Below are 14,287 nucleotides of genomic sequence, written 5' to 3'. Positions count from 1 at the left end.
GGGAACGTTCCTGCGCGGGACGACCACCAACACTGGACTACGGTTCCACGTCACTGTCGTTTCTATTTTGTGAGAAAAACCTAAAAGCCCTGTCGGTGGTCAGCGTGGCGAGTCCCCGGGCCTCCTCGGCGGGGGACGGAGCCAGCCTGCGCGCCCTGGGCGCCTTCTGAGCGCCAGCCACACGGGGACGGGGGCGACGGGCTGCACGGGGCTGGCTTTGGATGGGAAAGGCCAGACACGACCCGACTTTCTAGCACGAGTCAGGTTAGTGCCGGACCGTCGGGCGGGCACGGTCCACGCCGCCACCACTCGCAGAACCGACACCGCTGAGAGCTGGCGGGACGCGACGATCCGGGGGAGACCGGTGACCTCCAGGCTCGCCTTAAATAGTCCGTCAAAGCCCCGTGAACCCAAATCCGTCACAAAAATTTGGTAAGACTCTTTGGCCAGAACAATGCTGCGTTCTTTCTTCCTTCCTTTTGGAAATTCTCCTGAGTTCTCACAAACGTGGGCAGACACGCGCATACAACCGCGGACGGGGCCACACGCGCGTCCCCTCGTGGACTCAAAGTCAAGCACCTTAGGTCTTCCCATCCGGCTCACGGGAGCCCTCTGCGCCCCGCAACTCGGACCCACACTACATTCCCCGCAGGTAAGCCCCGACGGTCACCCAAGCCACAACGCAGGGCTCACTCGATAAACCGAGGCCTAGAAGCTTCCTGCCTTCAGCCCCCCCCCGCCCCCCGCTCCCGGGACAGGACAGACCCCTCGACTGGCCCTGGCAGCGCGGCTCAAGGCTTAGATCATTTCACCACCGGGGACGTGATCTACCACAAAAACACCGCGGCAGATTTTCCCGGATTTCTACAGACTGGCAAATGGAAGCGTCCCAAACCCAGAACACAATGGATTTCTGAGGCTTTTATGCAGCACAAAGCTGCGGGGAGAAAGGGACAGAAGCCTTTTGTTTCATGGAACTTTCCCCGGGGATCTGAGCTGCTCATATACATTGTTTTTATTAAGCAGTCCTGTTTAAGTTAAAAGTTGTTTCAAAAATTACATGATCGGGATCCCTGGGTGGCGCAGTGGTTTGGCGCTTGCCTTTGGCCCAGGGCGCGATCCTGGAGACCCGGGATCGAATCCCACATCAGGCTCCTGGTGCATGGAGCCTGTTTCTCCCTCTGCCTATGTCTCTGCCTGTCTCTCTGTCTGTGACTATCATAAATAAATAAAAATTAAAAAAAAAAATACATGATCACGGGGCACCTGGGGGGGGGGGGGGCTCAGTGGTGGAGCATCCGCCATGGGGTCGGCCCAGGGCGTGACCCCGGGTCCCAGAATCGAGTCCCACATCGGGCTCCCTGCATGGAGCCTGCTTCTCCCTCTGCCTGGGTCTCTCTCTCTCTCTCTCTGTTTCTCATGAATTAATAAAATCTTTTTAAAAAATTACATGGTATTAAAAAAATATCAAATGGGGGGAATGAAGGGATTCAGGACAGCCCCCAGCCCCAACCAACCAACAAATTACCACTCTGGCATATGGATTATTTTCAGATCCTGCGGGCCGAAGAAAAACGTTTATCCTTCCCTTAACCACACCGAGGCAGCTAAATTGAGGGTCTTTCCCAGAATAACAGTTATTAACAGAAATAAGTTTTAGCTGAGTGACCCATCTCTAGGGTAGGGCAAACATCTAATTATCTAACATCTGCTCTTTTTTTTTTTTTTTAAGGGTGTGATTTGTTTGAGAGAAAGACAGAGAGCGTGAGCATGAGGAGCAGGGAGGGGCAGAGAGAGAGGGAGAAGCAGAGTCCCCAGCTCTGGGCCGGACCCCAGGACCCTGGGTCATGACCTCAGCCGACTGAGCCGCCCGGCACCTCAAACATCTGCTTGTCTTATGACCCCATGAAGCGTGTTCCTTTCCCCTGAAACCCCAGACCCTCATCCCCTTTCTCCTTGGCTCACACGGAGCATCTTCGGAATCTCCACGACTCTGTGGTTACCCAGTGTCTACACCTATTAAACCTGATGCTCGGGGGATACCTGGGTGGCTCGGCGGTTTGGTACCTGCCTTTGGCCCAGGGCACGATCCTGGAGTCCCGGGATCGAGTCCCGCGTCAGGCTCCCAGCATGGAGCCTGCTTCTCCCTCCTCCTGTGTCTCTGCCTCTCTCTCTCTCTCTATGTCTATCATAAATAAATAAAAATAAATAAATCTTTAAAAAAAAAAAACAACCTGATGCTCTCTAGTTAATCGGTCTCAGATCAGTTTGATTCTTAGCAGCCAGAAGGATCTTTGGAGGAGACAAGCACTCCCGCTCCCCACACCCCCGCGACTAACAGGATGGTAGGGAAGAAGGGAGAAAATATCAACTAATATAAACTGAGGAACGGGACCCGCGCTCCGACCTTTACCTGTTGCGTCAAATTCAATTGGCTGGCAGCCGCGGTGAGCAGACCAGTCACACTTGAGGACTTGTCCTCCTTCCACGATCCCAGGCTGGGTGGTGTTCGCTTTGGGCGCTCCCACCAGGAGAAACATCCTGCTGAAAGACAGGACGGAAGAGGAGACTTTAAAATGATGCAAAAGCAAAAAAAATAAAAACCAAAAAAATAAAATGATGCAAAAGCATAAACGACGACGTATGACCTGGGGCGGGTCATCACCCTCTCGCTTTATCCGCGGCGATGTTCGAGGCACCATCGGCGTCCCCCGCCCGCTGCGGACACGCGCCCCTCATCGCGGGCGACTCATCCTAGTGACGTGAGGCGACCTCAGCACCACGACTCTCTAAGGTGCGGGTCAGAGTGCACACTCCGAGTATAAACCGTTCGCTGCGTGTCAGTCACATCTCAAAAAGGCTGTAAGCACGTACGCTCTGGCCAGGGTCCAGGGCCTGGCGCCGTGATGCTCGGTTTCGTATTTTGCGTTTTGCGGAGGTTTTTGTTCTCTGGTCTGTGTCTGTCGTCTGCTGTGGACTTCCTAGATCGTATGCACACGTACCTGGTTCTAAAGTACGGGGATGCTGAACATGAACGTTCCTCCTTTGGGGCAACTTATCTTGTTTCAGAACAATTACGTTCCATCTTAAGCGACTAACAGAGTTCCCTCTTCAGAGGGCTAATGTCGCCAACCCCCAGCATCGGTCTTCGACCTCTCATCAGAATAAAACGAGCAGAAGACAAAATAATCAAGTTTTTAAGCAAAAGAGACTTTTTTCCTCAGGGTTTGCTTTTTCTATTCATTCAGAAGGAAGAAGTGGCTCGAGTGTGTCCCGCCCAGAGAGCGCAGCCTGGTTCCTGCCTCGGAGGGGTCACCTGCTGACCCGGAAAATCAGGCTCAGCTCCCGGCTCCCGGGGCCGCAGAGGGAACCCACGACCGCTGGGAGGGGGTGTTCGGAAATAGGGACGGGAAGTCCTCCTTGCACAAGGAAGCGAGCTGTATGGAACGGAGGGGAAAGGCCTCCCCGGATCAAGGGAAATCGCAGGAGGTTTGCTCTGCAAAGAACGCACAGCGACCTCAGTTAGATAAGGTAGCAGCGGCGCCTCCATCTAAGTAAACGGGGGGACACACGGGGCTGGAGGGTGACCTCGGGGGCTGGCGTGCCGGGGGCGGGGGAGCAGGTGCAGGAGCTCAGGACGGAGGCTCAGCGGAGGCCAGAAAGCCCACTGAGCGCGACAGGACGAACGTGGGAGCTCGCGGCACTGAACGGGGGGCCCTGGGCCACGGCAATAAGGTCCGTGGGAAGCCTTGGAATTTTTTTTTTTTTTTAAGCAGAAGAATGACACATCCAATAAAGAAAACTAGATGTGGTGCCTTTCGGGGATCAGATCAAGGAGGGAGGGGAGCAAAGTGGAACAAGGAGAGGGTCGCGGCTGGGAGGGCGGCAGGCAGCAGGGGCGGGCGGCGGGTCCCGCAGGTCACCACGGGTCGCCACAGGCGGGGGTGAAAACCCAGAAACGCCAGCGGCCTTTCACTCGGGGGCGCACGGGTGGGAGACGCGGCCACTGCACCTGAGGGCCCTCGGGAGCGGGGAGGCAGGCGGCGGCGGTGCTCGCAGGAGGGGCAGGGGCTGCACGCTGGCCCGGGACACCTGCGCGGCTCCCTGGGTAGCCGGGGGCCCCCAGGACAGGTGCCGGGGGGTCCTGGAGGTCGGTGCTGAGCCCAGGTGCATCCAGAGGGGTGCCGAGGGGCCTCGGAGGGAGGAGGGCCCAGGAGCGAGCCCGAGGAGCCAGGGCACCCAGGGGTCGGACAGGGCGCGTGAGACACAGGCGGGAACGAGGGAAACACTGAGTCTGAAGGGCGCCGGCGCAGTGGACGCACGAGGCCTGCAGCCAACGCGTCCCGTTACTTCGTTTCCCCGTTAAACACCCGGTCGCTTACGTCCTCGCAAACGAGAGTCTTCGTTGCCTTTCACGGGTCTGCACAGTCGTGAGCGGCCCCGCTCCGGAGCGTGGAAGGCCCCCTCGAGCTCCTGCACCCCGTTTGCGCTGCACACGTCCTGCGTGGCGCCCGCAGAGTCGCTCCAGAGCCGGCCGCCCGGACGGCCGCCTGACCGGGTCCCGCTTCCCGGGGCTGATCGCAAGACCCCGGCTCGCGGACAAGTGTCCCAGGCAGAGCACCGCCTGCTGCGCCAGCGGCCCGCGGCCCTATTCGGCGTCAGCGCGACACCCGGGCCGGCGCCCTCTGCTCGAGCTCGAGGCCGACTCGTTTTCCTTCAGGGGGACGAACCCCCCGGCTCTGAGCAGGAGGGCCCTGCCCCACGGACAAGGGCACGAAGCTCCTGGCAGCTCCTCCGGGGCAGCAGCCACCGCGTTACTCGTGTACATACGCACCTGCGTGTAGGCACAGCCGTGTATGTATACAATTTTCCACTTCAAGTCAAAACTTTGGCCCCCGAAATCACACCGCTTCCCCCTCCACCCGGATGAAGTGATTTTTGCGTGCACGACAGAGAAGAGAGTATCTCGGACCCCGGAGCGCACTCTCCAAGGTCTACACCTGAAAAGGCCCCGGATCCGTTCCTGCAACAGTCCTAAGACGCGCAACAGGAGCCCAGGTCCACACGGGATCCCCGCGCTGCGGATCACAGCCGGGGTCCCGGTGAGGACGGGTCGCCTCTGGGGCCGTGGCTCGCAGCAAGCCCACGGGACCGCTTGCAGGGGCTTTCGGAGCCCGCCCTCCTGCGCGGCGGCCAACGGCTTCCTTCAAACCAGGGGGGCTCGATTCATCTTCGCCGACACAACCAGCGTTGAAGGAAAGTCGCTTAAGTCAACAGGTAAAAAAAAAAAGAGACAAAAAAATAAAAATAAAAATAAATAAATAAATAAATAAATAAATAAATAAAAATATAAAAATTGACAGGTAAAGGGCAGCCCGGGTGGCTCAGCGGTTCAGCCCAGGGCATGATCCTGGGGTCCCGGGATCGAGTCCCGCCTCGGGCTCCCTGCATGGAGCCTGCTTCTCCCTCTGCCTGTGTCTCTGCTTCTGTGCCTCTCATGAATAAAAAAATAAAATCTTAAAAAAAAAAAGGGGAGGGCCTTCTTTTTCCCGTTTCCTCAAAAGACCACTAATTAACTTAAATGCAAGATCTCAACAGACCAAAAAAAAAAGGAAGAAGAGCACCAAACGGGGAACTTGCAACATTTGCTGACACCAGTGAGGAGCTGCAGAAGGTACCGGGGGGGAGTGGAGACTCGCAGAGATTTATTTCACTGCCGAGCGGTGAACACGTGACGCTGCGCAACTCGGGCCCGCGAGCCTGCAGCCTTCTCTGGACTCAGTCCCTCTCCCTCCAAACCGTCGACCCAAGAAGGGCATCAGGATCCCCATCCTCACCATTCTCCTCAAATGAGACATTTCCATTACCTGACCTCGACCTGACGGTCTACGGTCTACGCACACGAGCGCAGCTGATGAACATCAGGCCAATAAACTCTAAAAGCTAAAGGGCGGGGAGGGGGGGTGTAGCAGAAGGAGGTAGAGGGAGGGGGCGGAGGTTGGAAAAGCAGGAGGGGGGAGAGGACAGAAAGGGGAGACGGGGTGGGGGAAGGAAGAGGACGGAGCGAGACGACCTGGAGGACACCCGCGGCCCGTCCCAGCAAGGTGTGCTTTCTGGAAGGGCAGGTGCTTCGGAGCGTGACCTCATGGCCAAGGGGACGCAACCAGCCAAACAACGGCCAGGGCGTTTTTTAAAACCGTCCAAGTGAACTAAGTTATTTGGCTGCTTTGGGCACCGACTCCTCCAACATAAAGCAGGTTCTGTGCAGTTGGCGACCGCGGGCTGAGCAACGAATGGGCCTCCAGCAACGTCAACCTTTGAAACACTATCACATACGTCGTACAAAACTGTGTTTGCGCAGCACCAGCATGTTTCCTTGGCTCTAATTCCAGTCTCAGGTTCGCTTTTCATTTAAAAAAAAAAAAATGCTACAGAGTCAACAGTTCTATGATATAAAACAGGCACAGTAACCGTGACCTCTGCACGTTCTCTCTTTCCGAACGTCGTATAAAGCCCGGGCGTCATCGGGCGTCATCGGGCGTAAGCCACGTGGAGCCTGCTTTTCCAACGAGAAGGCCGCAGCGTGCACCTGCCGGTCACTCAGGGTAAGGGCCAAGGGCCACAGGGCCAGGGCCCCCGGGGCGCGGGAATGAGCGGGAGTCACTGCCCTGGAAGTGGCCGGGGCGGAAACAGCGCGCAATGGCCGGGAGCTCGCGGGCCTCAGTGGGCCTCACTGCGCACAGTGGGTCTTGGTGTGCATCGGTGGGCCTCGGCGGGCCTCAGTGGGCCTCAGTGGGCATCGGCGGGCCTCAGTGGGCATCAGCGGGCCTCAGCGGGCCTCAGTGGGCATCGGCGGGCCTCAGTGGGCATCAGCGGGCCTCAGCGGGCCTCAGTGGGCATCGGCGGGCACAGCAGGCCTCGGTGGGCCCGGGAGGCCGCGGGCAGCGTCGGGAGGCATCGGAGAAGACGAGACCCACAAGATGCTTCAGAAAGATGCAGCCGGACGCCCCGCAGCTCGGAGGCCCGATGAGGCCCCACGGAAGGAAGGGGGCCCACGGCGAAGTGGGGCGCAGAGGGGAGCGCAAGGCCCGGGGACGAGGGACACTTCTGGGACCTTCTGTCCGGTGACTAATCGCTGACGAGGATCCGGGGAGCACAGCAGAGGCCCAGAGAAACAGAAGACGAGAGGGAGGAGGGAGGACGGCGAAACTACGCCCCGGGCGACCGAGAGCAGGCGCTAGCGGGGCAGTCGGCCCGGCGGGCAGGAGCGGGCGCAGGCCTGAGGCGCAGCACTAGCTTCCGGCGCCGCTGCCAGGGCGGCTGGGTCATGCATGGGTCATGGAGAGCCGCGGGTCCGACTGTCCTGCCAGGCCCCCGGCGGCCAGGCCGCACCCGCCCCCTCGTCCCTGCTCAAGGGAGCACGAAGAAACTGCAAATAAGGCTCCACTAGCGCCTGTTTTTCTAAAGGATTCATTTAAAAAAATAAAATTAAATTAAAAAATAAAAGATTCATCTATTTATTAGAGCAAGAGAGTGGGGGGGGCAGAGGGAGGAGAGACGCCGCCTGGCCTCCGGGCTGCAGCCCCCGAGACCCCACCCGAGCAGGAACCACGAGTGGGTGCTCCAGGGACGCGCCCGGGGGTTACCTAACCCCGTGGGGGGTGGGGAGGATCCCAACCCGGCGCTGCTGGTCAGCGGGGAGAGGAGGCAGATGTAAAACGGGACCGAGACCGGAGAACTCGGGTGTGAAGAATGAACAAGAAAATCGCCCCAGTACTTTCTTCCTAAAAATCTAAAACCTAAATACGAAAATTTTTTTCTTTCTTTTTTTTAAAGATTTTTATTTATTTATTCATGATAGAGAGAGGGAGAGAGAGATCAGAGACACAGGCAGAGGGAGAAGCAGGCTCCATGCACCGGGAGCCCGACGTGGGATTCGATCCCGGGTCTCCAGGATCGCGCCCTGGGCCAAAGGCAGGCGCCAAACCGCTGCGCCACCCAGGGATCCCCCTAAATACAAAAATTAAATGGAATTTTAATTTCATGCCCTGTCATTGGATCCCACCCTGCCCCCGACCCCACACCAAGCCACCCTAACAAACAAAGCCTGAAAATCCCTGTGGCCTCAGTGACCTTAATCCTAAAACAGTTGATCCTGTGTCCCCGCTTCCCCGCTTCCCACCCCCCCCCACCCCCCACCCCCGGGGCTTTGCGATGGAGCCAAGTGTCCTGAGTAAAAGTGATCGCGAGCTCCGGGAGAGCGCGCGCCAACGCCAGGGGCACTCACACTCAAAGCCAGGGCGCAACTTTTAATTTCTCCGATTATTCCCCATAAGAAAAACGTTGACTTCACTTCATGGCCTATATGTGATCTTTAAATTCTAGGTAAGTTTGGCGATCTAGCCATCGGGAATCAATGTACACAAGAAAAAAATTATGGAACACTTATTTTTCAGAATTTTTAAATCGCAATTTTTGTGACTTTTCATTTTAAACCTAGGACTCCTTACTGGAGGAATTTTCTTGAAGGAGTCACCTTAATGTTTTTCCTTAGTAATTCACTTCCTGTTTTCTTTAATAAGCAGTGATTCAGGGACACCTGGGGGAGCTCAGTGGTTCAGCACCTGCCTCCCGCCCAGGGTGCGATCCTGGAGTCCCGCATCGGGCTCCCTGCATGGAGCCTGCTTCTCCCTCTGCCTGTGTCTCTGCCTCTCTCTCTGGGTCTCTCAGGAATAAATAAATAAATAATTTTTTAAAGAAACACACACACAAAAAAACAGTGATTCTTTACTTTTCACAACAATATGGAAATAATATCGATTTTTTTGAACAAAAATGAACCTAAAAGAATACCTGTGGGAACTTAAATTTTTTTAAAGATTTTATCTTATCTTAGAATAAGTTGGCATGTAAGCAAGCAGGGGGAGGGGAAAAGGAAAGGGAGAGAGCGAATCCCAAGCAGAGTCCCGCACGGAGCACGGGGCCCAACAGAGCGCTGGATTTCACAACCCGGAGATCACGGCAGGAGCAGGAAGCCAGAGCCTGGGCGCTCGGGACACAGCCGCCCCAGCGGGCACCAAGGGAAATGAGAAGCCATAGAAATCTCCGTTACTGTTGCTTCCTCAATAATCCAGGAATTCTTCCTTCGGAAGAAAGGAATCTTTTTTTTTTTCTTAAGATTTTATTTATTTATTCATGAAACAGAGAGAGAGCGAGGCAGGGACACAGGCAGAGGGAGAAGCAGGCCCTGTGCAGGGAGCCCGATGCAGGACTCGATCCCAGGGCCCCGGGGTCACACCCTGGGCCGAAGGCAGGCACTAAACCGCTGAGCCACCCGGGCTGCCCAAGAAAAAAACCTTTAATTAGCAAATACGTTTTTTATGATGTGGATATTTTTTCTTTTAGAAGTTTATCATCACACTAAATAACAGCAACAATAAATGCAGCTGCTAATATAAATGGATACTTAAAAGTATCTTTCACAAAATTAAGCATAATTTTACATGAATCTTTGCTAAAATCTGAAAAGCTCAGTATGCAGAAGTCTTTGTTTACATATACTTAAAAAAAAAAACTTTCAAAATTGATGTGTATATTTTTAAGGTAGGCTACATCTAGAGCTCAGCTGTCAGTTTTGTCAGTTACAAAGTCACGGGTAAACATTTCAAAATATTCTATGGGATCAAACCAAGTTCAAGATTACCTTACCCCTGAAGGCCACCCGGAGATCATGAAACCTGTGGGTTCCTAATATATTCAAGGCCCAGAGTGACTAGTCAAAGATTAGGCATCCAGCCTTGTAATCAGAAACAGCACAGGGCAGCCTGGGTGGCTCAACAGTTTGGCGCCTGCCTTTGGCCCAGGGCCTGATCCTAGAGACCCGGGATCAAGTCCCACGTTGGGCTCCCTGCGTGGAGCCTGCTTCTCCCTCTGCCTGTGTCTCTGCCTCTCTCAATCTGTCTCTCATGAATAAATAAGTAAAAAAAAAAAAAAATTAAAAAAAAAAAAAAACAGCACACATCACACCAACAGTGCAACACTACTGCGTTTTCCTTGGCGACCACACTCGACCTTTACCATGTCCTTGTCTTTACACTACTGAGCCCAGAGGGCTGCCCAGGATCACTCCTACCATTTGCAAAACATTCCATCCACTCCAAAGCATTTAAGTGCTAACTCTTGCTAATTTAAGTACCGACTCTTGATGAAACACAAAGCGTATTTTCAAACCTGTAGAATTTCTGTACAAAGTACAAATAAGGGAGCCTGTACCATGCGGGCACACACCTAAAAATAGCTGGAAACAAAAAGGCTTCCAGGTACCAGATAAGGCTGATGAAAAGGATCAAATCGAACGAGAAGGCACAAAAATGCTGCCCGAGGGATCCCTGGGTGGTGTAGCGGTTTGGCGCCTGCCTTTGGCCCAGGGCGCGATCCTGGAGACCCGGGATCGAATCCCACGTCAGGCTCCCGGGTGCATGGAGCCTGCTTCTCCCTCTGCCTATGTCTCTGCCTCTCTCTCTCTCTCTCTCTCTCTCTGTGACTATCATAAATAAATTTTAAAAAATGCTGCCCAAGTTGATTGTTTTCCCCCGTTCTGGAACATGCGTGCCCAACGGGAAGCCCTGAGAATGGGGACGACAAACCAAACGACTGAGTCCGCCAGAGAACACGAGGCCTGGCTTCCAGGAGCCGCTTGCAGCCTCCTCCCTGTTGCGGGGCCGGCACCGAAACTGAAGGACGATGAACCACCACGAGTCCTGCCCAAGTGTTCAGGTCACCCCCAGGTCAGGCAGGAATGGGCTGGGGGCCGGTCCCCTGCAAGTGCTGAGCATCCAGCATCCAAGCATCCGCCCTCTTCCCTCCCACCCGGGGTGGGGGGCGACGCGGGGAAGGAGCCGACTGGGCACCAGGAGGGGAGGCCGGGGAGGCCGGAGCAGCTCTGCCTGCGGAGGTGCAGACCCCACGGGGCGGCCGCGGGCAGGCACCGGTGCTCCCCGGGCTCTCGGGGCGTGACGTCAGCGCCCGCCAGGTGGGGGCCAGGGGCGGGCCAGGAGCGGGCGGGGGGGGGGGGGCCGCTCGGGCCACCGCGACTGCAGGACGGAGCTGAAGTCTCAACCCCGCAGGGTCCGGCGACCTGGGGCGACCTGGGGCGACCTGGGGCGACCGACACTCCGGCAGCAGCCGCTCTCCCCCCACGACCCCATCACGAATCACTATAAAGAACACCTGGCTCGTTCCCTTCGTCCGCTCAGCCCCCACCCCCAGGTGTGCAAAGGTCCCAGGTCCAGGACAGAGAAGTTACTACGCCAGGTGGGGGGTTGGACGGGACGGGGGGGGGGGGGGAGCTGGGGGGACGGAGGGAGTGAGGTGGGGGGGGCTCGGGAGGGTGAGATGGCCAGTGGGCGGAGGGTGGGGGACTGGACGGGTAGATGGCGGAGGTGGGGGAGGTGGGGGGACGGGAGGGTGAGGTGGAGGGTTGGGGGGCTCGGGCGGTGGAGGGGGGGATGGGCAGGGGGGGCGGGGAGGGTGGGGGACGGGGGGGGTTAGGGGGCTGGAGGTGGGGGAGGTGGGGGGTCGGGAGGGAGTGGGGGTGGGGGGCGTTGCGGAGGTGGAGGGGATGGCGGGGGACAAGGAGGTTGGGGGGACGGGAGGGGGTAGGGGGCTGGAGGGGGGGGAGGTGGGGGGACGGGAGGGGAGTGGAGGTGGGGGCTCGGAGGTGGAGGGGATGGCGGGGGCCGGGAGGTGGGGGGACTGGGCAGGGGGGGGGGGGGCGGGGGGGGGGGGAGGGGGTAGGGGGCCTGGAGGTGGGGGAGGTGTGGGGTCGGGAGGGGAGTGGGGGAGGGGGGCTCGGAGGTGGAAGGTATCGGGGACGGGAGGTGGGGGGGGACGGGTGGGGTACGGGGCTGGAGGTGGGGGAGGTGGGTCGGAGGGAGTGGGGGTGGAGGGGCTCGGAAAGTGGAGGGGATGGCGGGGGACAGGAGGTGGGGGGACGGGAGGGGGTTACTGGGCTGGAGGTGGGGGAGGTGGGGGGACGGGAGGGGAGTGGGGGTGGGGGGCTCGGAGGTGGAGGGATGGCGGGGGGCTGGAGGTGGGGGGACGGGAGGGGGTAGGGGGCTGGAGGTGGGGAGGTGGGGGGACGGGAGGGGAGTGGGGGTGGGGGGCTCGGAGGTGGAGGGGATGGCGGGGGACGGGGAGGGGGGGACGGGAGGGGGTAGGGGGCTGGAGGTGGGGGAGGTGGGGGGACGGGAGGGGAGTGGGGGTGGGGGGCTCGGAGGTGGAGGGGATGGCGGGGGCTGGAGGTGGGGGGACGGGAGGGGGTGGGGGGCTGGAGGTGGGGGAGGTGGGGGGACGGGAGGGGAGTGGGGGTGGGGGGCTCGGAGGTGGAGGGGATGGCGGGGGGCTGGAGGTGGGGGGACGGGAGGGGGTGGGGGCTGGAGGTGGGGGAGGTGGGGGGACGGGAGGGGAGTGGGGGTGGGGGGCTCGGAGGTGGAGGGGATGGCGGGGGGCTGGAGGTGGGGGGACGGGAGGGGGTGGGGGCTGGAGGTGGGGGAGGTGGGGGGACGGGAGGGGAGTGGGGGTGGGGGGCTCGGAGGTGGAGGGGATGGCAGGGGGCGGGAGGTGGGGGGACGGGAGGGGGTAGGGGGCTGGAGGTGGGGGAGGTGGGACGGGAGGGGAGTGGGGGTGGGGGGCTCGGAGGTGGAGGGGATGGCGGGGGACGGGGAGGGGGGACGGGAGGGGGTAGGGGGCTGGAGGTGGGGGAGGTGGGGGGACGGGAGGGGAGTGGGGGTGGGGGGCTCGGAGGTGGAGGGGATGGCGGGGGGCTGGAGGTGGGGGGACGGGAGGGGGTGGGGGCTGGAGGTGGGGGAGGTGGGGGACGGGAGGGGAGTGGGGGTGGGGGGCTCGGAGGTGGAGGGGATGGCGGGGGACGGGAGGGGGGGACGGGAGGGGGTAGGGGGCTGGAGGTGGGGGAGGTGGGGGGACGGGAGGGGAGTGGGGGTGGGGGGCTCGGAGGTGGAGGGGATGGCGGGGGACGGGGAGGGGGGACGGGAGGGGGTAGGGGGCTGGAGGTGGGGGAGGTGGGGGGACGGGAGGGGAGTGGGGGTGGGGGGCTCGGAGGTGGAGGGGATGGCGGGGGGCTGGAGGTGGGGGGACGGGAGGGGGTGGGGGCTGGAGGTGGGGGAGGTGGGGGGACGGGAGGGGAGTGGGGGTGGGGGGCTCGGAGGTGGAGGGGATGGCGGGGGGCTGGAGGTGGGGGGACGGGAGGGGGTGGGGGCTGGAGGTGGGGGAGGTGGGGGGACGGGAGGGGAGTGGGGGTGGGGGGTTCCGAGGTGGAGGGGATGGCAGGGGGCGGGAGGAGCTGGGGGGAAAGGGAGGGGAGTGGGGTTGGGGTCTCAGAGGTGGGGGGCTCAGGGACTGGAGGTGGGAGGAAGGGAGGTGGGAGGAAGAGGTGGGGGGCTCGGACGGGAGGGGGAGGGGCTGGAGGTAGGAGGAGCAGGTGGAGGAGCGGTAGGGGAGTGGAGGTGGGGGGCTCGGAAGTGGAGGGCTCAAGGGACGGGAAGGGGCTGGAGGTGGGGCCGTTCGCGAGCACCGGGCACTGGGGTGCAGTCACGGGGCTCCCCGAGTGGCGGGGCGGAGGGAGGCGGACCGGGCCGCACCCACACCCGCACCCCGGACCCGCACCCGCGCCCGCACCGGGACCCGGCTCGGACCCGCACCCGCACCGGGACCCGCACCCGGACCCGCACCCGCGCCCGCACCCGGACCCGCACCCGCACTCAGATCCGCACCCGGACCCGCACCCGCACCCGGACCCGCACCCGCACCCGCACCCGCACCCGCGCCCGGACCCGCACCCGCGCCCGCGCCCGGACCCGCACCCGCGCCCCAGGTCGGGCCGCAGCGGAGGCGGCGCGGGGTCCCGCGGGCCCAGGCCCAGGTGGCTGCAGCCGCGGGCGCGGAGGGGGGCGGCGGGGGGGGCACGGCCCAGGCGCCGGCGGACGGACGGGCGGACGGACTGCGGGCCCCGACGCGGCCCCGGCGGCCACTCACGAGGACGCGCTGGGCACGAAGAAGTCGACGGCGAAGCCGAAGTAGCTGCCGCGGGGCCCGGCGAACTCGGCGGCGCCGTCCGCGTCCAGGTTGAAGGCGCGGCCCGGGCGCGGCAGGAGGCCGAGCGGCGGCAGCAGCAGCAGCAGCAGCAGGCGGGGGCGCAGCGGCGGCCGGGACATGGCCCGAGGGCGCGGGGCCCCGAGGCGGGCGGGCGGCGGGCGCGGGGCGGGCGGGC

General features: G+C 60.7%; 1 protein-coding gene across 2 annotated transcripts in view; it reads right to left on the bottom strand.

Annotated features, from left to right (window-relative positions):
• ITGAV (integrin subunit alpha V) overlaps positions 1 to 14,287 on the bottom strand; it is an 89,548-nt gene extending 75,261 nt beyond the window's left edge. Inside the window, exons 1-2 of one of the 2 annotated variants that reach the window (XM_041773838.1) lie at positions 14,053 to 14,287; positions 2,414 to 2,544 (exon numbers count right to left, since the gene is read on the bottom strand). In XM_041773838.1, coding sequence (XP_041629772.1) covers positions 2,414 to 2,544; positions 14,053 to 14,231 — 310 coding nt within the window. In that variant the 5' untranslated portion in view covers positions 14,232 to 14,287. The remainder of the gene's footprint in view (positions 1 to 2,413; positions 2,545 to 14,052) is intronic. The other variant, XM_041773839.1, reaches the window with a different exon arrangement.

This window comes from Vulpes lagopus, chromosome 11 (genome assembly GCF_018345385.1).
Source record: "Vulpes lagopus strain Blue_001 chromosome 11, ASM1834538v1, whole genome shotgun sequence".
Classification (NCBI taxonomy): Eukaryota; Metazoa; Chordata; class Mammalia; order Carnivora; family Canidae; genus Vulpes; species Vulpes lagopus.
Note: the sequence above shows the minus strand (reverse complement) of the source record. Positions and strands in the feature narration are given on the sequence as shown.